We start from the raw sequence: 22409 nt of genomic DNA, 5'->3' as shown, positions 1-22409 counted from the left end.
ATCATAGTCAAACTGTTCTACTGCCTTATCTTACTAAAAAAAAGAAAACATTGGACTAATGACTCTTATTTTTAGGTGTGTTCCTAAGGGGCACATATTTTATAACATATTGGAAATGTTGGAGAAATGGCAAAGGACTGAATCACTTTTTCTGTCTACGTCAGAACTTAGCTGTTTTCTACCTGCAATCATATTGGCTCAGTTTTTACTTAGAGTCTGCTTGCTGTGCATCTCCCCACATATTCAGAGTTTACAACACATACACAAAGAAACAAGTACTGGTAACTGCCTCCTGTTATTTCATTTGGCCTCACCCTATCAGAGGTATTCCTTTGATTCTATCCTTCCCTTCCTCATCTTCTATCCTACTGAAAACAAAGTTATTTTTCTCTTGTTTCACATTCTAACTAAGGGTCCCAGGCCTGAGCCGTTGACTGTTTCACTATTCACACGCCAAGTGTTAACATACTTTCTATTTCCTTCCACGTCTACAGCGTTTTCATTTCTTTTGAATGTCTTTCCCTAATAATTTGGGACTTTGCCACAGATTAATGAAAGGAAGGATTGCACTATATTAGATCTAAATGGAATTTGCACAGTACTGTGTTTGTCAACGTGGAGCAGAGAGCAAGATTGTAAATCTGGCGGAGCAAATGATGTTGGGAATGGTGAGGGTGGAGCGCTGCGGGAGGGGTGTGGGACAGGTGGACAGAAGGAATACCGGATGTGGGAGGTAGTGTGGTGCAGACACACCCAGCCCCGAGACACCAAACAAAGTCATTTGGTGCCAAACAACTGGTTTATTGATCATTACAGAATGTCTCTCTGGTGCTTCGGACTTCCTCCCCTCTCCCTTCCCCTTTTGCCAACCATGATTCCCCTCTCCCTGCCCCCTTCCCACTCTCAGTCCACAACAGAGACCAATATCGGAATCAGGTTTGTCATCACTCACATATGTCATGTTTTTTTTTTGCGGCAGCAACACATAAAATTATTACAATACTGTGGAGAAAACTTTAGCATATTCCATAAATGCCAGCGGCTTGACTTCATTAGGCAATTGAGGAATTTTTTTATGTCATCAAAGACAAACACATTTCTACAGTAGGGACTATTCTGACTATTTGCATCATAGCCTGATATGGAGGCTGCAATATTCAGGATCGCAAGAGGCTACAGAAGGTTATAGACTCAACCAGCACCATCATGGCACAACCCTTGCCACCATTAAGTTTATTTTCAAGAGGCACCTCAAACCCTTGCCACCATTAAGTTTATTTTCAAGAGGCATCCATTACTCAGAACCCTCACCATCCAGGACATGCCCTCTTCTCATTACCCGCATTGGGGAGGCAGTACAGAAGATGCACACTCGATGACTTAGGAACAGCTTTTTCCCCTTCGCCATCAGATTTCTAAACAGCCCTTGAACCCATGAACACAATCTCGTTATTCATATTTCACAATATTTATTTATTGTAACTTACAGTACTATTTTAATGCAATGCATTGTACTGCTGCAACAAGGCAACAAATTTCATGATATATGTTAGTGATAATAAACTTGATTTTGATAAGTGGAACCAGGTAGGGAAGGGATGATGGACATGTTGAACCAATTGGTGGAGGAGAACAGGAGAAATAGCCCAACCCATTACCCAGTTTTGCTCCATTCCTCCCTCTGTCCATCACCCACATACTTTCCTCTCCACCATAGGATTTCTGAATGGTCCATGTTATTCCTTTTTTTTGCACAATTTATTTTTTTTTTAACTTATAATACTTTATACACTCAGTGGCCACTTTATTAGGTACATCTGCTCATTATGCAACTATCTAATCGGCCAATCATATGGTAGCAACTCAATGCATAAAAGCACGTAGGCATAGTCAAGAGGTTCAGTTGTTGTTCAGACCAAACATCAGAGTGGGGAAGAAATGTGATCTAAGTGAGTTTTACCATGGAATGATTGTTGGTGCCAGATGGGGTGGCTTGACTATAACTGCTGATCTCCTGGGACTTTCATGAACAACAGCCTCTAGAGTTCATAGAGGATGGTGCGAGAAACAAAAATAATCCAGTGAGCAGCAGATCTGTGGGTGAAAATGCCTTGTTAATAAGAGAGGTCAGAGGAGAATGCCCAGATTGTTTCAAGCTGACAGGAAGGTGACAGTAACTCAAATAACCATGAGTGGTGTGCAGAAGAGCATCTCTGAACACACATGTTGAACCTTGAAGTGGATGGGCTACAGCAGCAGAAGACCACAAACATAAACTAAGTGGCCACTTTATTAGGTACAAGACACACCTCATAAAGTGGTTACTGAGTGTATGCCTTACATTGCACTACTACCACAAAACAATGAATTTCACAATATATGTCAGTGACAATAACCCTGATCGTGAACTACTTTAATGACTATTAATACATATTTGTTACCTTTAGTTTTCTGAGTTACAATCACATCATAATTTTTCGCAGGTATATCAGGATTAATGGGCTGCAGATGTCCAGCTCGTACACCGGTGTATGGGTCATCTGGTGAGGTGAAGTTTGGGAACACTGTGAACTTGGAAACGTGGGAATGGAAGGGATGTTCAGCAGGAAATGGCAGCCGTATCTGCTTCTGACTGAAAACATAAAGATACAATACATCCTATGAAGAAATGAAAAGAAAATGTACAGGAAATCTGAACTGACTTTCAAATAAAAGCTGAAATTGCAGAAGTTAATTCATTTCTGAAAGAGGAAGAAGATGACATAGGACTTGATGAAGTTGCCATCCAAAAGAATCTTGTCCTGTCTAGATACAGTCTAAACTGCTGGTACACATGTAGTATTTTTAAATTTCATAACTCAGTTTTGGATATATTTTTAAAAAAGAGATGATTAAATAATCATTGAACTGTTCTACTACACTATACAATGCAGGCTGTAAAATGCCCTCAACCCGAAGCTGCATGTAGACACTAAATCTACTTCCCCAAATAGGCTAAAAAAAAAAATTGGGATGTCCTCATCGACCCTTACCAGTTTTTAATTATGCTGGGTGCATAATGGCTTGGCATGGCAACTGCTGTGTACGTGACCGCAAGAAACTGCCGAGTCATGAACATAGCTCAGCACAGCATGGAAAGCAACCTAGCAATCTTCCCTGTATGGACCCTGTCTACTCTTCCCCCCGCTTCGGTAAAGCATCAGCATGTCATAAGCATATTCTGCGGGCAAGGACCAGCTCCACCAGATGGAGGAGGGTGATGATGGATAGCAACTGGGTAGGTCTGTTGTCTAGAAAGAAGCAGAGAGCTTTAAGGCCTTCCTGGTGGATAGAATTGTATCAGGACTGGATATCTATAGTGAAAATGAGGCGATCAAAGCCTGGGAACTTAAAGTGACTGAAAAAAAATAGAAAGCACATGAAGTGTCATGGAGGTAGGTGGGAATGGACCAAAGCAAGGGGGACAAAATGGAGGCGAGGTATGCGGACACGAGTTCAGAGGGGCTGAAGCAGGCAGAAACAATGGGCTTACCTAGATAGTCAGGTTTGTGGATCTTGTGTAGGAAGTAGAAATGAGCAGTGTGGGGTAAGGCCACCATGAGGTTGATGATAGTAGATGGGAGAACTCCAAACTCCAGCTGTTCTCTGGGCTCACAAACAGCTTCTATCCCACTGTTATCGGACTCTTGTATGATAAAATGGACTCTTCACCTCACAATCTACCTCATTATGATCTTACACTCTATTGTTCACCTGCACTGCACTTTCTCTGTAGGTTTTACACTTTATCCCACATTGTTATTGTTCTACTTCAATGCACTTCATAATTCATTCATTTATAGAGATGAGATAATGATCTGATCTCTATAAACAGTACGCCAGAAAAGCTCTTAGAGGACCAAAAATCCTTGGGGTTAGCTCATCGCAAATATTCCCAGGAAAGTGGAACGAATTGACCAGCCTTACAAAGGGACCACATTGGTGCAAAGGATCAAACATCCTCACTGCACTCACTGGCCACATTATTAGGTACACCTGCTCGTTAATACAAATATCTATTCAGCCAATCATGTAGCAGCAACTCAATGCATAAAAGCATGCAGACATGGTCAAGAGGTTCAGTTGTTGTTCGGACCAAACATCAAAATGGGGAAAGAGATGTTATCTAAGTGACTTTGACCATTGCATGATTGTTGGTGCCAGACAGGGTGGTTTGAGTATCTCAGAATCTCTGTCTGGGATTTTAACACACAACAGTCACTAGAATTAATGTAGAATGTTGTGAAAAAACAAAAAAAAATCCAGCGAGTGACAGTTCTCTGGGCGAAAATGCCTCGTTATTGAGAGAGGTCAGAGGAGAATGGCCAGACTGGTTCAAGCTGACAACAGTGGTGTGCAGAAGGACATCTCTGAATGCACAATATGTTGAACCTTGAAGTGGATGGGCTACAGCAGCAGAACACCACACAGGGTTCTACTCCTGTGCATAATAAAATGGCCACTCGAGTACAGGTGGTTCTTCCTTCTAAGAAAGCACATCATTTCCGAACAGCCTACTTCTGCTCCTATGGTTTTCTGAGTGTGCTGCCAGTTGCTATGTTACCTACATCATTTAAACAACTCGGTAATTCTCAGAGGCTACGGAAGACCAGAACAGCACAATCTACTTACTCCATTGCAAACTCCCCTGCAGCTGGAAGCCTGGAAGAGAAAAATATTGAAATACAATTTAATGGTCAGGAGAGCAAGAAAAGAATGACAGTTCAATATAAAAGCACTGATCAACCCGGTCTTCTTGCTCGGCAAATAAAGAAGGCTAATTAAGATGTGGAATTCGGCATCCTTAGAGGCCTGACAGCGAATGCAAAAATGTCAATACTGTAGGAACTGTATTAGCAATTTATACACAGCTAGATTCCACAATGATCTCCTGTCATTAGAGATTTTGATGGTGGTGCAGTTATGGGCTTGGATACAGATGCTCCACACTGAATCTCACTACTCTCTGTAATCTGATCCCAGCCTCGTACCCGATATCCTGACAAAAGATCCATCTTGAAAGTTAAACTTTGCCATTGAAAACAAAGTCATACAAACCATACAAGACCACTGATAGAAAAAACATATACAAAGGATTCCAGTTAATTGGGACACATCAAGACCAGTATATTTTGGCCCAATTAAGTTGAAGTTTCATGGAAATAGTTAAAAACATATAAAAAGAAGTCAAACTACCATTCAACCAAGTAACAAATTATTTATTTAAATGAAATATAGAACAAATTAGAACACTAGCAATACTCCTATAGTACCATAAAATTGTGTATTAGATCCTAATACTGATCGATGACAGAACTCATCCGCATTTGTTCTGTAGACTATAAATGAACAATATCAGTGCAGACACCTAGTGAAGATAATGGACAGCTCTCATACAATGCTATCGATGATTCCATCCCCCAAATATTCATTTTCATTGTAACATTCAGATGACTGTTGATACCTTCAAATTCTTCAGAGCTCCTAACCTTTTAAAGTAGTGAAATCATTTGATTTTCACTCCAGGCCAATTCTGGCACCTCCAAAGCCGTGTGCTTGAAACCTCAGTGAGCTAAACAGTTCTGAATTGTCTTACTGCTTATTCCTGGCAACATTCAGTGACAAAAATCACTCCTTTTCGAACATACACAAAACTGATGCTACTTAACTTTATGAGAAGCGCAGTGCAGTGTGTAATGGCCACGCAAGTTAATGCTATTGCATCAGTAACAGTCTCCAGTCCCAATTAAGTGATATAGTGTCCCAAATAATCGAAGGGAAACAGTGCTATTTTCTTGAGTAGGTTTTGTTGTTTAAAGAGTTGTTCCAAATAAGAGGCTGTCCCAATTAATTACTGGCCCAATTAACCAGAATTCACTGTACTTTGCCTGTAACCAGCTCAATATGCCTCTTCTTGGTGGAAAGTGGCTCTTAAAATTAAAGACATGTGAAATGTTCACTGGCTTTATTGTTCACTTCCACGAGGCAGCAAAGGGTCAAACTACATGTAGCATTATATTAAACTTAGAATAGATATGGTCCAGCAGACCTAAAATGAAAGTGCTTTATGTCTGTGGTCCATATCCATTCTAGTTTGAATATAATGCTACATGTGGTTTGATTCTTTGATTTTCCTAGAAGTGAAAATAAAACCAGCGAATTATATAACATACAGAAGTAATTCTGCACTGAGAAGAGGCCATATTGAGCTGGTTACAAGCAAAATATATCTTTCTAGTACCACTGCTGCTGTTGTACACTTGGTATGACTTGCTTTTTCATGACAAAGTTCAACTTTTTAAAATGGGTTTTTGTCAGACTATCAGGTATGAGGTTGAGGTTAGATTAGCAGGACTAGTCAGACTGTGGAGAGTGGTAAGATCTTCGGTGAAATACGCAATTGTTCAGTGGTGGTCATCTGTGTCCAGGCCCATACTCAAAAGGTTCAAAGAATCAAAGTACGTTTGCTGTCAAAGACAAAAGAAAATCTGAAGATGCTGGAAATCCAAAGCAACCCACACAAAATACTGGAGGAACTCAGCAGGCCAGGCAGCATTTACGGAAAAAAGAAAACAGTCAACGTTTTGGGCCAAGACCCTTCATCAGGACTGGAAAGGAAGAGGAGACTTCAAACTACAAGAGGAACTTCTCCTCCGCCTTTCCAGTCCTGACGAAGGGGCTCGTCCCGAAATGTCGGCTGTTTATTCACTTCCATAGACACTGCCTGGCCTGTTGAGTTCCTCCAGCATTTTGTGTGTGGTGCTTTATTATCAAAGCATGTATGCAGTATACAACTCTGAGATTCGTCTGCCCGCAACGCTTTAATCGGCGAGTTGGTTGAGAATTGGAACTGATTGTGGGTTCATGCTCTGCCATTAGACCACATACTACATTGCCAACCTCACTCTCAACCATACCGAATTCCTCTGGAGACAGCAGAAGTGGCAGATCACTCAGTCAGCCCAAGAACACATTATCAAAATGTAAATTACAGGCTCCAATCACACACAGATCAGTAGTAAAAGTGTACTGAAATGAAAAAGGAGAAGAAAAGGTTATTTCCTGAACTGTCTGCGGGACATTGCTGTTACTCACGTTGGTTGCTGGCAACATCTTGGACCACCATGGAAAATATTTGTACCACAACCAAGATCGGTAAAATCTGGCAATTGTTGTGGGACCTTGCTGTTAATAAATTGCAATACAGTTACAACAGTACCTAAATCTCTGCATGCACTGCCCAGGCTCTAAGGACGTCGACTTCTACATCTTAATTAATTTTATTTTTCTGCCAAGCACAAGGAGTCTGGGCAGATCAATGCTTTAAAATTGAATTGTCATTCTTCTGTATGATGCAAGGTATTTCATAATTACGCTCTAAAATTAATATAACTGCAGGCGATCATGTCATTTTGCACCTTCCACCCACCCCATCTGGTGCTCCCACTCGCACTTACTCTTAAATGAGTGTTATTCTGAAACACTGAGACAAACTACCAATTTGTCTGTGTGTTTCAGTACAACACCTATTTAGGGCTACATAATTAACATTCACTAATTGCAATGATTACCAATAAAACAAACACAAAAAATATTTCACATAGCTTTTCATCCAAACAAATTCTCGCTTATTTTGCCACTGCACAGAAGAAAAATAAAAGGAAAAGCAGGATTGTTTCAGTAAATGAGTCGTTACAGGCTGGCAAATTGACACATTTCTGCATTTTGTTTGCCAGTTCTAAAAGACCTAGGGCTGTTTCACCTTCTAAAATTATGCCAATGTTTTCTCTGGGAGTATGGAAGAGAAGCTTAACATCTGTTTATGTTCTTGTTTTCAAGATACTTCCAAGCCCCAGCAAGCCACGAGGAGAGACTGGCAGTATGTACCTTTATTCAGATGGAGCAATCAATGTTTTAACATTTTTAAATGGAGTTGTTTCTTTCATTTAAAGTGTGGAAAAATGCAGATAGGTGTATTTGAATTATTTCGGTAGTATTTGAGTAATATTGCAGATATATTGTTTGAGTAAGCATTCGTTTTCTTTTAATAATTCATTACAGGTTATTGTATAAATACCTGAATTGCGTACATCAGCACGCTGCCTCGTGATACGTGCGCGGTTGGATTAAAGTAAAACACAAATTTAGACTCCCATTTCTATCTCCCGTGTCTTCCCTTGAAGTAGTTTGCTGTTTTGAAGTTACAAAACATAACACAGGTATTTGTCCAAGATGTTGAAGATAGGGCCCTGAATTCTCTCGAAGTCTGCCGATATCTCTTGTTCTTTCTCCAGAGTTGCAGCTGATTTGCTGGCTGAGATTGTCCGCCGGGTGGATCAGACTCCATTTCAGAGTTCACAGACTCTGTTTTCTCTCCATCAACACAAGTCCCCACTCCACACCGACCTTCTGTCTGCCTTCCTTTTACTGATAACCCCAACCCCTTCTCAGAGACTCAAGTTTACTTTTACAGGTACATCTCAGTAACAGGCCCTTCCGGTCCAACAAGCCCACATTGCCCAATTACACCCATGTGACCAATTAACCTGCTAAAGTTCAAAGTTCAAGTACATTGATTATTAAAGTATGCATACTATATACAACCTTGAGATTCATCTGCTTACAGACAGCCACAAAACAAAAGAATCCAGTAGAACCCATTTTTAAAAAAACATCAAACTCCTAATGTGTAGAAGGAAACTAATTTCCAAATGACGAATGTATGCAAATAATATTCAGAACTGAAGTCCATGAAAGTGAGTCCACAGCCACGAAGCCAGCCATCACTACAGCCATAGGCTCTGTTCAGCACAGAGACGAGTAAGCCTTGTGGAGCAGTGAGCTAAACACCAGCCCATCCCTCTCCTCCAGTCCAGACACCCTGACCTTTTCAATCTGGCCCGGGGCTTAAATCAGCCAAACCTTGGGTCATTGCTTGCTCCTCAACCTGGGCCCTGCTGCTTCGAAGCACTCTCAGGCTCAGGCCTTGCCACCTCGATTCAGCCTATACTCAAACTTTCAAATCTGGCCCATGGCTTAAAATGACCACTGACCAGCAGGTCATTCCTTGTTCTTGAACCTATGCTGTTCTGGGCAAAATTCCTAGGCACATATACAGACATCCCACCCTGCAAAAACTCATTTCAGGAAGGTAGCTCCATCAATTTGCGGGAGACTCCCGGAACTTCCGGGAGAGGTGGGATGTCTGCAATAGAGTAGCTCCTTAGCAGCTAGCCAGCTAGTTTAAATAACGCTAGCTATGCTAATGAACGAGTGACACCTGTTAAACTCACCTCAATATGTCTTTTACAGTCTTAACCCACCATGGACAATAGAAAAGTCACTGTTGCAAACAGTGCAGCGAGCAACACTGTCATTATTTTTGACGCCTATTAGGCAGTGGTACACTTTTTAGTCTGGGGTGACGTACGTTTTATATTTTTTTTTTGGAACACTCTGCCATGGCGCTCACTCTCCCTCACACTCTCTCTCTCTCTCTCTCTCTCTCTCAAAAAATCGATTTCCGGGACATTGTATATAATTTGCAGGCATCAGGGAGCCACTATCAATATGCAGGAGACTCCCGGAACTTCCAGGAGAGGTGGGATGTTTGCATATACAATATATAGTGAGGGTGCTTAAGACCTTTGCACAGTACTTTAGTAATTTTATGTATTGCACTGTACTGCTACTGCAAAGAAAAAACAATTTTCATGACATATGTGAGTGATTCTGATATGGGTCTCTGTTGTGGACTGAGAGTGAGAAGGGGGCAGGGAGAGGGGAATCATGGTTGGGAAAAGGGGTAAGGGAGAGAGGAGGGAGCGGGAACCTCCAGAGAGACATTCTGTAATGATCAATAAACAAACTGTTTAGAATCAAATGACCTTGCCTGGTGTCTCAGGGCTGGTGTGTCTGCACCCACACCACCTCCTGCCCCTAGTGCTCCTCTGCCACCTGTCCTCCCTTGCCATCCCCAACATCCTTTGCTCCGACCAGATTTACAAACTTGCTCTCTGCTACACATTGACAAATACAGTTTTGGGCACCCTAGCTTCATATATCTACCTGAGACTTTTGCGCAGTACCATACATCTTTGGACAATGGAAGGAAACAGGAGCAGCTAGAGGAAAGCTACACGATCACGGGGAGAACACACAAACTTCTTACAGATGTAGCAGAACTGAATCTGTAGGAGTGTTATGCCAGCAATTTCCAATGGGGCGGTTACATGTCCTAAGGGGGGCATTAAGGGAAATAGAAGTTGTTGGGGGGCATTCAAGATTCTTGGGGGAGACGGTAAGCTGCACCCTATCTTGAGGCGCGAGACCTGGCTGACCATTAGTAAAGCAGGCACTTCCCAAAAAAAGGATGAGGCACTGGAACACAGGAAGAACCACAGCTCTGCAGGCGGTGAGCACTTGTCATCACAATGCATCTGAAACTCGGCAATCTCATCAGGCCTTACTAACCAGACAGACATTATTGGGGATGTATAAATTAGCAACCAGAGTGCCCCAACAGTTCCCCTTCACTAGCAGCATGGAATGAGTTCATGCAACTTAACAAGTTGGTCAGTGAAGTACACCCTCTCAACTTTCTCTGCAGATCTACGGAAAAAAGGTCGCACAAGGATATAGTGCTGGCCGTAACCAAACGGTGAAACAGAACCAATCAGTGAACCTGCTGACGCTGGGGATTCCTCTTAAGGTGTTCAAAGTGTCCTTGGCTTCATATGTGCAGTAAGAACCATCTTTGGAGGATTGTGAAACTTCATGTGATTGGTCAGTTGTGCTAACTGGGATAGTATAAAGGCAGTTTGCTGAACACTGGCTCTATCCCGACTAACGTTCAGATTCCAATCTGAATCCTTGTCAACATAATCTTTGTTGCTGTGATCGTCACCTTCCCTTCACCATTTCATTGCGTGCCGCTACCGTTGTTCCATCCCTGTCAACTCGTCGTCATTATTAACATCCGATAGGCATTCCTGGTTTGTGTTAACGTTTTATTTTAATTTCGCCGTTAATGATAGATAAATATGTACAGTGCAATCTCTATGAGTCTGAAGGTAGTGAAGCCTTGAATTCTAATCCTGCTAAGAAAGGGGAACTACGGAAAATGTGTCAGTACAATGTTACGTACCTGGAGTATGGTTTTATTCCATTCCTGTCAGATCAGCAATGCCCCATGTGTCTTATTTGTAATACTGTACTGTCTACCAAAGCCATGAAACCATCAAGATTACAGGAACATTTCCTTAAAAGTCACCCTGAAAAGGCTACTTTATGGTATTACTCTGTTCCAGAAGATGAAAGAAACATTTGTCAAGTGTCGCACACTCACGTCATTTGCCAAGAAAGCTAAAAATGCCCTCGAGAGTGGTCTTGTTGCTTCTTATATTTCCAAAATGATAGCCAAGTGTGGAAAATCTCATGCAATTGGTGAAAGATAATAATGCCTGCTGTATCAGAAGTCCTCTGAGTAATAACTCTGTAGCTCATAATATTGATGAAATGAGTTAAGATATTGAATAGCACAGATACATAAAAAGCAGAATTTAGGGTACAATTGGATGAGTCAACTGTGTGAGACAATGAGGCATTGCTAATGTATGTATGCTTTAGCAAAAATGGAAAAGTTTATGAACAGATTCTCTTTTGTAACAAGTTAAAAACAACTATCTGTGGAGAATCAATCTACGACGAGCTCAAAATGCTCAAAATGTATATTGAGGATAAAGGTATTCTGATCAGGAACATGATTTCTTGTGCAACTGATGGAGCACCATATACGACAGGTTGCCATGCGGTGGCGTTAATGATAAAAGAAATTCCCAGTCTGTTCGCAATCCATTGTGTAATTCATCAACATCTTGTAGCCAAAAACCTCAGCCAGTGTCTTTTTTCAAGCATGACTCTTGTAATATCTGTTATCAACAAAATTAAAGCCAGATTTGCCAAGCTAATGATGAAGCTTCTTCACATTGAAGTGCGTTGGCTGTCAAAAGGCAGTTGTTTAAAACACTTCTTCGATCTTTTTGACACTGCAGTTGAATTTTTGCTCAAAGTCAACAAGAAGTTGGGAAACAAGATTGAACTTTCATGTGGAGATGTGGCATACCTCGCCCATCTGTATGGCAAAATGAATATTCTAAATATGAAACTGCAGGATGAGAATTTCAACTTAATTCAGGCAAAAAGTGCAACGTCCACTTTTATTGGAAAATTGGAAATATATAACCAAAACATTAGGAGAAGAATGTTCTCACAGTTTCCCTGCATGGAAAGTATGGCAATGTCTTTCATAGGTGGTGATTTGCAAGAGTACTGCTTACACCGGCAGTCACTAAAGAAGGATTTGCAGAATCGATTCGAGGATTTGAACAATCTGGTAATTCTGGACTGGGTATTTAAACCCTATTCTTTATAAGATGGAAGAACAAGAAGAGAGCTTGCAAGAAGCAGTTATTGAAATTCAGAACGACGAAGAAATAAAGATGCTTCTCAAAAATGTTGGCTTTTATGGTATGTGGCTACACTGTCATATGAAGTTTCCTGGACTTTGGAGAAGAGCCAAACTGTTCTTCATTGCACTTCCATCTTCCTACCTTGTTGGAAGAGGCTTCAGGGCAGCGAACCACATACTCACAAAAAAACTGAAACTGCCTGGGCATTGTAATACATGGGGAATTAAGGCTTTTGCTGTCACAACTTGAACCTGATGTTTCATCTCTTGCTAAAAAACCATCTAGCTCAAGAATCACACTGACATTGAAGCTGCTGTAGATATGTTTTAAACTGTTTTGAAGACAAATAAGAATTTAAAGCCGAATAATTGTTCTCATGTTAGCATATGGTAGACACGTTTTTACATTACGGGAGCGCCAGAAAGCATACTATGCCTAAGAGGGGTTTTGGCAAGAATGAAGGTGCTTTAGGGGGGCGTTGGCAAGTAGGGAAGTGTTTTAGGAGGGTACTGCACTAAAAAAGGTTGGGAAACACCGTGTTACACTAAATGCTATGCTACCATGCTATCCCTCGTTGTTCTTCTAATTTCCTGATTCCTTCCCCACTCCATCCAACCCTCAAAGTTGTCCTTGTACTCAAATCAAGCTGGTTGTATAGAAATGCACACGCAAGGTCTGGTATTTCTCAGTCCACTAAGCACAATGATAAACACATTTGGTGCATCTATATACAGTGTGGGCATCTTATGACCTCACACCAAACTAGTATAATCTCTTCAAATATGCAACAAGCATTTTCTACATTTAAAATGCACACAAATGGAGCATACACATTGACCCATGCAACTAGGTAAAGTTGTTCTGGACCTTAGCAGAAATTCCCCCCTGCATGTTTCGTAGACAACTATTTTATATTCAATGGAACAGCATTTTGTAGAGAACATTTGTGATACTTACAGCTGATCAGTGGGACGAAGTTGACTCCTCTTCAGCTGGGTGAGATCATAATACTGATCAATGGTAACATCGCTACACAGAGAGGAGAATTAGAAGTCAACATGTTAATAAAGCTTTTAGGTTCAAGTTGATTGTCATTCAACCATACACATGTATACAGCTAAATGAAACATCATACTTGTAGGGCCAAGGTACAAAACACAGTACGAATGCTCATGAGGTCAGGAGCATTCAGCTATGAGAAATATTTATGTACAATACCGAAACTGGTGTTACCTGCACGTATTGACACATTGCAGAAGTTGCCGAAGAATTTGCAAGAGGGAAAAAATGGAGTGATGTTTTGAAAATTGACTTTTAAAAGCATAATTTAGCAAGCAAATCATATATGGATGGTTTGCAAAAGGTTCAGCAAGAAAATTCTTCATTACCCACTACAGACCTGCTACATAAGGTTTATGAGTGCTGTTACATACCCCGTAACTGGGTTGCCAAACCAGCAGAAATGGATCACTCAGTTGGAGTCTGGATTACTGGAACTAAGTAAGTTTTATTAAAGAAATAAGCAACACAGTACTCTAATCAAAAGGATAATAAATACAACAGTTCAGCAATGATAAACACACATGTACACAGAACTAGGATAATAGGATCAATCAAGCTCTATCGTCGTCTAGGGGTAAATGACCGGTTTCAAAGTGACGCAAAGTTCAGTTCAATTGAGTTCAGTTCAGTTCACAGTAATCACTGCCGTACTGGTGGACTGGGGGGGAAGGAGAGAGAGGGCGAAAGCAAATGAATATTCAAAATGGCTTCCACACAGACCTTCGATATTCCTCGCAGTCAGCTTTCGGGCGAGCCCTTTGTAATGTCTTCTGAGGTCACCGACTGTGACCCCTCTGTTTCAGATACGATCGGTGCTCAGCGGTGAACCCGGCACCCAGGCAAGGGTGGACACACACCAGGTTCCCGCCGATCGTACCTTTCCACCCTGTGCGTCTCTGGCTTGGTCCCGCGACCAGCCCTCCAAAAACTCCCACCGACTTGTGGGAGGCGCACCGCTTCCAGGGTCTCGTTACCTCGTGGTGTTGTGTGTGTCCTGCCTTAGCGAACCTGTCCCTTTTTATCCCCCTGCTGGGGTATCGCCTGTCCATCACACTTCAAACAGTTCAGGGTTCAAAAAGGAGCCGATCTTGACAGTTCTCAGACCGGTGTCTCCTTCCGTTAAACTCTCTCATCTCTTCATTAACATTTCCAAATGCTGCTCCATTGTCTTCCTTATCTCTCTTTCTCCTGAAGACAGGTGGCAGATCAACTGCTGATCCCACTGGTGCCAGCACAGGACAGTTAACATCTTAGTCTATGTGTACTTTTTTTAACCCTCTTTCGTCACACCCCTCACCTTTAAGGATTTTTACCGGGGTAAAAATTACAAACATGAATATGTTATTAGATACACACAAATATACATCTTCATCAGCTATTTGGCTAATACAGAGAATTTTAAGTTGTCAACACCTGACAGACAGTCAGCCATCACATTTTCTGTTCCTTTTATATGTGTTATTAATAATCCCCTAAACCAGGCTCCAACTTAGCAAACTTCATAGTGGCTGAAAACACTGATGAATTGCGATCAGTGTAACCTCTCATTGGGTTTCATCCCGGACCACAATAACAAGGGTCGTCCCATCCCGACCCTTGCAAGTTTTCTCTTGCAAGGGCTTAGTAGGAGGGGGAGGGGTAGTAACCGCAGAGTTATTGCAAAACTTCCTACAGTACCCCACCATCTCCAAGAGCCTTCTGAGGGCCCTCTTGTCTGTCGGGGTTGGGATGTCAGAGATAGCCTGCACCTTAGCTTGCATCGCTGCTAGCTGCCCCTGTGTCACCACAATTCCCAGATAAGTGACCTTTGTGTGGCCGAACTCATTTTTTTCAAGGTTCACTATCAAGCTGGCTTCAGACAGCCGTATTACATCGCCAATATACACTTATGTGTTCGTTAGCCCTTTGGTCACTGAATTACTCATTCTATAGGGTTGTTGCTCACTAGGCTGACCTAGCGTGACAAACACCACCCAACGTCCCAGTTCTTTGCATCGCCTTGGGACAATCAAACACACGTGTGCGAGCCATTTAATTAGCTCTCCTAAAGAGTCGCTTTGTTCAGGGATTAAGGGAGAGACCTTATCAGCAGAGCTGGCCAAAACAATAGCCTTCTCCCATCTGGTCGATACCATACTCATCTTTTCAAAATGGTTTTTTTTCCTTATCAGGGGGACCCTAGCTTCATTGATTTCCGTGCTAACACCGACTAGGTTCGTTAGCATATCAAAAGCCTGTGACCGTCTCAGTTCACGTCTGCCATAATCAATAACATCCTTCCTCCTGGGCAGCCGGTAAACCTCTTTCATGATTCCGCCAACTGTTTCCTTCAGCACCTCAAAATGTCCACCGAGGGGTACCTTGTGGGCCAGGTTAAAAATCTCATCCCCAGAGAATTTTGGCACCATCCCCCATTCCTCATCTGCGGTACTTGGTCTCCCTTCCTTCCTTAGCACCTCCCCCTTCACACCATAGCCTACTGGCTCTCTTCCTAACTCTGTTTCACAGCGAGCTGTTTCCTTGTTTCGCTCCTGTGCCTGTATAAAGTCCTTCTTTTCTAATGATAAATCTCCCTTAATTTCCCCACTTCCTCCTGTTTCATTACGCTCCTTCTTTTCACTTTCTACCCCCTCCTCGTACAAGGCTGGCAGAAACGTCTTAGCTAACTCTATATCAGCCTCTGCAGCCTTCCTCGACATCCGCCGAGTTACCGCGCAAATGGGATAAACCTGCGAGTCCATGGGTGGGGCCTCAATGCTGGCAAGCTGACTTGTCAATCTCACGGCTGGGAACACAATTCCCCCCGCGAGGTCATTACCAAGTAAGACTTCCACGCCTTTCATCGGTAATTCGGACCTCACCCCGATTGTGACTAGTCCAGAGACCAAGTTGCTTTGTAGGTGTATCTGATGCAAAGGGACTGCTTCTGTCCCTTCCCCAATACCTTTGACCTTGAGCTCCCCAGCCTGAGTCTCTGAACTAAACTCTAATACACTCTTCAATATCAATGACTGACACGCTCCCGTGTCTCTCCAGATCCGCACTGGAACTGGGTTTAACCCCTCCTTCACAGACACCAATCCGGCCGAGATAAACCTCTTGTGCCCTTCCTGAACTTTGGCAGATCTTTACTCTCCTAGCGGTTCATTTACCAGCTTGATACAGTCAGTCGAAATCGCCGTTTTTCCTTTCCCCGTCTCCTTCTTTGGGGCAAAGCACCTGGACGCAAAGTGTCCGACTTTCCCACAATTATAACAGACAACCCCAGGAGACTTCCTACCAGACTGCTCCCGGTCTACCTTATCCTTCTCACTAGTCCCCGGCTTATTTTCTGACTTTTCTGGCGGACTCTCCCCGCCGTCCTGACTACCTTTCTGGTGGCCTTTACTCGGGACAAACTTCATTCTATGCATCAACGCGTACTCATCCGCTAACTTAGCAGTTGCGGCTAACGTGGCTGCCTCTTTCTCATCTAGGTAGGGTCTCATACCCTCAGGGACACAACCTTTAAACTGCTCAATCAGGATCAGCTGTAGCAGTCTGTCATAATCCCCCTCTACCCCCTTCGAGGCGCACCAACGCTCACAATATGTCTGCATCTCACGGGCAAACTCTAAATACGTGCGGTCCCACTGCTTCCTCGCATTCTGGAACCTCTGCTGGTATGCCTCCGGGACCAACTCATAAATCCTGAGGATGGCCTCTTTCACCACCTCACACCTCTGGGCATCTTCCGCGGACAAAGCTGAGTAAGCTTGTTGGGCTTTTCCTTTAAGTACACTCTGAAGCAAAACAGCTCACTTATCCCTCGACCAGTCCTGACTTGTAGCAACTTTTTCGAAATGGAGAAAGTACCGATCCACGTCGGTATCGTCAAATGGGGGAACCAGCCTAACCTCCTGGGTCACCGGGAACCCTCCACCTTGGTTCGGCATGGGCCCCTGCTCTGCCATCATCTTTAACCTCTCCAGCTCAAATTCCCTTTCCCTCTGTTTCTCCAACTGCCTCTCTTCTCGCTCCAACTGTTTATCCCTCTCTTCTCGCTCCAACTGCCTCTCTCTCTCTTGCTGTTCTAACTGTCTCTCTCTCTCTCCTGCCTTTCTAACTGTTTCTCTTTCTCCTGCCTTTCTAACTGTTTCTCTTTCTCCTGCCTTTCTAACTGCTTCTCTTCGTGTTCTAGCTGCTGTACCCGGAACTCGTGCTCGAGTCTCAGTTTTTCAATCTGCACCTGTACTGCGTCTCCACCAGGTTTTCCAATAGATATCACCTCCAGCTCCCCTTGGGGAAACACACCTTTAGATACATAGTGCTCTACGATAGCTCTGTGTATCTCCTCTCTCCTCATTGTCGACTTCCCCTTAACAAGATTCAACCGTTTGGCCACAGCTGCCAATTCCGCTTTCCTGGCATCCTCTAATGCCTCCAAGGTCGGCGCCTTTAGAAATTCCTCAATCTCCATTTCTGCTGTTTGCCTTTTCTTTCTTTCGGGAATTTTAACCCAATCAATTTACTCCGTCCCAAATTTAGCATTCAAAATCACGGATGAGAACCCCACTTATGTTACGTACCCCGTAACTGGGTTGCCAAACCAGCAGAAATGGATCACTCAGTTGGAGTCTGGATTACTGGAACTAAGTAAGTTTTATTAAAGAAATAAGCAACACAGTACTCTAATCAAAAGGATAATAAAAACAGTTCAGCAATGATAAACACATATGTTCACAGAACTAGGATAGTAGGATCAATCAAGCTCTATCGTCGTCTAGGGGTAAATGACCGGTTTCAAAGTGACGCAAAGTTCAGTTCAATTGAGTTCAGTTTAGTTCACAGTAATCACTGCCGTGCTGGTGGACTGGGGGGGGGAAGGAGAGAGAGGGCGAAAGCAAATGAATATTCAAAATGGCTTCCACACAGACCTTCGATATTCCTCGCAGTCAGCTTTCGGGCGAGCCCTTTGTAATGTCTTCTGAGGTCACCGACTGTGACCCCTCTGTTTCAGATACGATCGGTCCTCAGCAGTGAACCCGGCACCCAGGCAAAGGTGGACACACACCAGGTTCCCGCCGATCGTACCTTTCCACCCTGTGCGTCTCTGGCTTGGTCCCGCGACCAGCCTTCCAAAAACTCCCGACTTGTGGGAGACGCACCGCTTCCAGGGTCTCGTTACCTCGCGGTGTCGTGTGTGTCTTACCTTAGCGAACCTGTCCCTTTTTATCCCCCTGCTGGGGTATCGCCTGTCCATCACACTTCAAACAGTTCAGGGTTCAAAAAGGAGCCGATCTTGACAGTTCTCAGACCGGTGTCTCCTTCCGTTAAACTCTCTCGTCCCTTCATTAACATTTCCAAATGCTGCTCCATTGTCTTCCTTATCTCTCTTTCTCCTGAAGACAGGTGGCAGATCAACTGCTGATCCCACTGGTGCCAGCACAGGACAGTTAACATCTTAATCTATGTGTAGTCTTTGTAACCCTCTTTCGTCACAGTGCAGATAGATGAACGCGAGCGAAAACGATCAAACCCAGAGGAGGTCAAAGTTCTTATTGCAGTGTTTTGCTTGCTGTTAAAATGAATACCTCTATATATAAAACTCAGTGCGCACTTGTTGTTGTCACAGGGCAAAAAAATTGCACAGCACAAGATTTTTTGCACACACTGGTCATTACAAATTAGAGGGAACGTTGGTTGAGACACTTCACTTGATTCAGATGAAGGATTTCAACAATTAATATCCACTGCTCATCTCCCTTCACGGATGCTGCCTGACCCCCTGAGCTCCTCTAGTGCTTTTTGTATGGTTCCATATTTCCAGCACTGGCTGAATCTTGTTCCCTCACCACATCCACTAGCCTTTGGCTATTCCAATAATGCAACTTCTCTTTCCCTTCAAGGAAGGTGACAGAAGGAAATTATTTACACCTCTGTTGTCCATGTTTGTAACCCCAGCATTGGAAGATATCTGCAGAAGGTATCTCTTATATCAGAAGATCTACATTAGTTAGCTAATCTTTGTCACTCGTAATGGATTTGTGCAGAACTGGAGAGATACCCCAATAATTCAGTGATTCACACCGTCCACCCCAAACAACCAGTATATTGCTAGATAGAGAGTCTTCAGACTACGCAATAAAATAAATATAGTCAGCATTTTCAGAAGTGGCAAAAGCCTTTTGATGTATCTTTAAAATCACAATAAATGACATATGCTAAAACAAATGTAATTGAAAATGGCTAACATGAGGGGGCATGGTTTTAAGGTGCCTTGAAGTGGGTACAAGGGGGATGTCAGAGGTAAGTTTTTCCACACAGAGTGTGGTGGGTGTGTGGAATGCACTGCCAGTGAAGGTGGTGGAGGTGGATACAAAAGGGTCTTTTAAGAGACTCTTAGATAGGTACATGCAGCTTAGAAAAATGGAGGGTTATGCGGTAGGGAAATTCTCAGCAGCTTTGAGAGTAGGTTACATGGTCGGCACAACATTGTGGGCCGAAGGGCCTGTAATCTGCTGTAGATTTCTATGTTCTATGTTGTTAAAAGAACTCCAAAGATTTGCAGAAGTCACACAAAAATTGAGAATCACCTGCCATTAATGAATGAAAATTTATCCATGTTAAGAGAATGGAAAATTCCACTGGAGGAGTCACACCAGGAGATCGTTGGCATTTACCAGCCATTTCAGTTGGAACACCGCCAAAGGTCCTGGATCAGGCTACATGCTTGTATATTTGGCTGTACTTTGGACTGGAACACCAAATGTAGACGTGCACGTCTCTCGATCCGTATTCAGAATTAGTCCAGGTTTTAGCCTCAGGCGTCAGGCCTGAAAACTAGAAATGATAGGGGATAGCAGGGAAATCTGTGGGTCAAGGAGTGGAGGTCGAAAGTCCCGGAGGTGACCTGTCCTGGGGTCAGAGGTCTGACTGTGCGTGTGGGTGAGGGGGTGGGAAAGGGACTTGTTTGTCATTGCTGTTGTTTGCTGTACGTTGGCTCTGTGTTGTTCTGCGGAACATCGTGAGTATGCTATGTTGGCGCCAGAAGGTGTGGTGACGCTTACGTCCTCGGGCTGTACCGGTTGCTAGCACAAATGATGCATTTCACGATGTGTTCCAATGCATGTGTGATAAATAAATTTCATTTAACCTAAACAACTGAGTAATATTTTGACTTCTAATACCACGTTGTACAAAACTGCTCCAATGAACTTGCTGTGGAATCAATTTGTAGATAACCCATTACAGGGATTGAAATCTACTGGGTCTTAGAGGGCCAGGAGAACGCTGTTGTTAATCATAGTCATAGTCATACTTTATTGATCCTGGGGGAAATTGGTTTTCATTACAGTTGCATAATAAATAATTAAATAGTAATAAAACCATAAATAATTAAATAGTAATATGTAAATCATGCCAGAAAATAAGTCCAGGACCAGCCTATTGGCTCAAGTGTCCTCACAAATACAATCTCACGTCACACTTGTTTACTGGGTGGACCCATGCCCTTATTTACCATCCCCCATGCCATCAGTCAGCGTAAGCTTCTTTTTTTATTTAAGATTCAGCGCAGAATAGGCTCTTCCAGCCCTTCCAGACATGCCACCCGACAATCCTCCAATGTAATCCTAGCCTAATCACAGGACAATTCACAATGGCCAATTAACCTACCAAACGGTCCGTGTCGGGACTATAGGAGGGAACCAGAGCACCCGGAGGAAACTCACACGGTCACAGGGAGAACGTACAAACTCCTTACAGACAGCCATGGAACTGACCCAGATTTCCTCAATTTCAGACACATGTATTGTACTCATGAGTGTGCTCCAAACGTATACTCCCATATCCCATCCAAACTTTTATCAGACCACTAAAGGAAGAAAGATTAATATTATCATTACTTTTTTCATATCAGCTGTTGCTACACAACATGAAACTGGAATTTGCATTTGGAGAGGGGGAATAACATTACACCTGTGCAAGTCTCCACAGCATCTGGTGACCCTGTAATCGCTTTTCTGGAGGCTGATGTCAGAACATCCTTAAAAAGGGTGAATCCTCGCTGGCCGCCAGGCCCCAGTGGTGTACCTAGCAGGGTACCGAAAACCTGTGCCAACCAACAGGTAAGAGAAAATCTGCAGATGCTGGAAATCCAAGCAACACACACAAAATGCTGGAAGGACTCAGCAGGTCAGGCAGCATCAATGGAAAGAAGTACAGTCGACATTTCAACCCTTGGCCTGAGATGCCGACCCTACTCTTTTCCATAGATGCTGCCCGGCCTGCTGAGTTCCTCCAGCATCTTGTGTGTGTTGCTCCAACCGACAGGTGCTGTGTTCAAAGACAACTTCGACCACTTGCTGCTTCGGTCTGAGGTTTAAAAGGGCATCAATCGTACCCGTACCCAAGAAGAGCAGGGTGAGCTGTCTCAATGACCATAGACTGGTAGCCCTCACCTCTGCCATTGAGAGGTTGGTTATGGTTAGAATTAACTCCAGCCTGAGGGAAGACCTGGTCCCACTGCAGTCTGCCTGTCCCCACAGCAGAAGCAATCTCACCCGCTCTCCACTTTGCCTTCGTTCAGCCGAACATCAGTGAAGTATATGTCAGTCTGCTCTTTATCAATTACCGGCTCGTGTTCAATACCATCATTATCTCCGTATTAATCACTAAGCTTCTAAACCAGGGCTTCTGTACCTCTCCCTGTGACTGGATCCAGGAATTCCTCATCGGGAGACCACTATCAGTGTGGATCAGTAACAATACCTCCTCACTCCCAGTCAAGACCGGTGCACCTCAGGGGTGTGTGTTTAGCCCACTGCTCTACTCTCTCTAAACTCATGACTGTGCAGC

General features: G+C 43.2%; 1 protein-coding gene across 1 annotated transcript in view; it reads right to left on the bottom strand.

Moving 5' to 3' along the window:
• Positions 1–22409, bottom strand: part of LOC134357848 (sperm-associated microtubule inner protein 4) — a 62074-nt gene that overhangs the window by 22387 nt on the left and 17278 nt on the right. The window contains exons 3-5 of the mRNA XM_063069564.1: positions 13467–13538; positions 4672–4701; positions 2442–2632 (exon numbers count right to left, since the gene is read on the bottom strand). Of these exons, the coding sequence (XP_062925634.1) occupies positions 2442–2632; positions 4672–4701; positions 13467–13538 (293 nt within the window). The remainder of the gene's footprint in view (positions 1–2441; positions 2633–4671; positions 4702–13466; positions 13539–22409) is intronic.

This window comes from Mobula hypostoma, chromosome 17 (genome assembly GCF_963921235.1).
Source record: "Mobula hypostoma chromosome 17, sMobHyp1.1, whole genome shotgun sequence".
Taxonomy (NCBI): Eukaryota; Metazoa; Chordata; class Chondrichthyes; order Myliobatiformes; family Myliobatidae; genus Mobula; species Mobula hypostoma.
The sequence above is the reverse complement of the archived record's forward strand: the minus strand, read 5'-3'. Positions and strand labels throughout refer to the sequence as shown.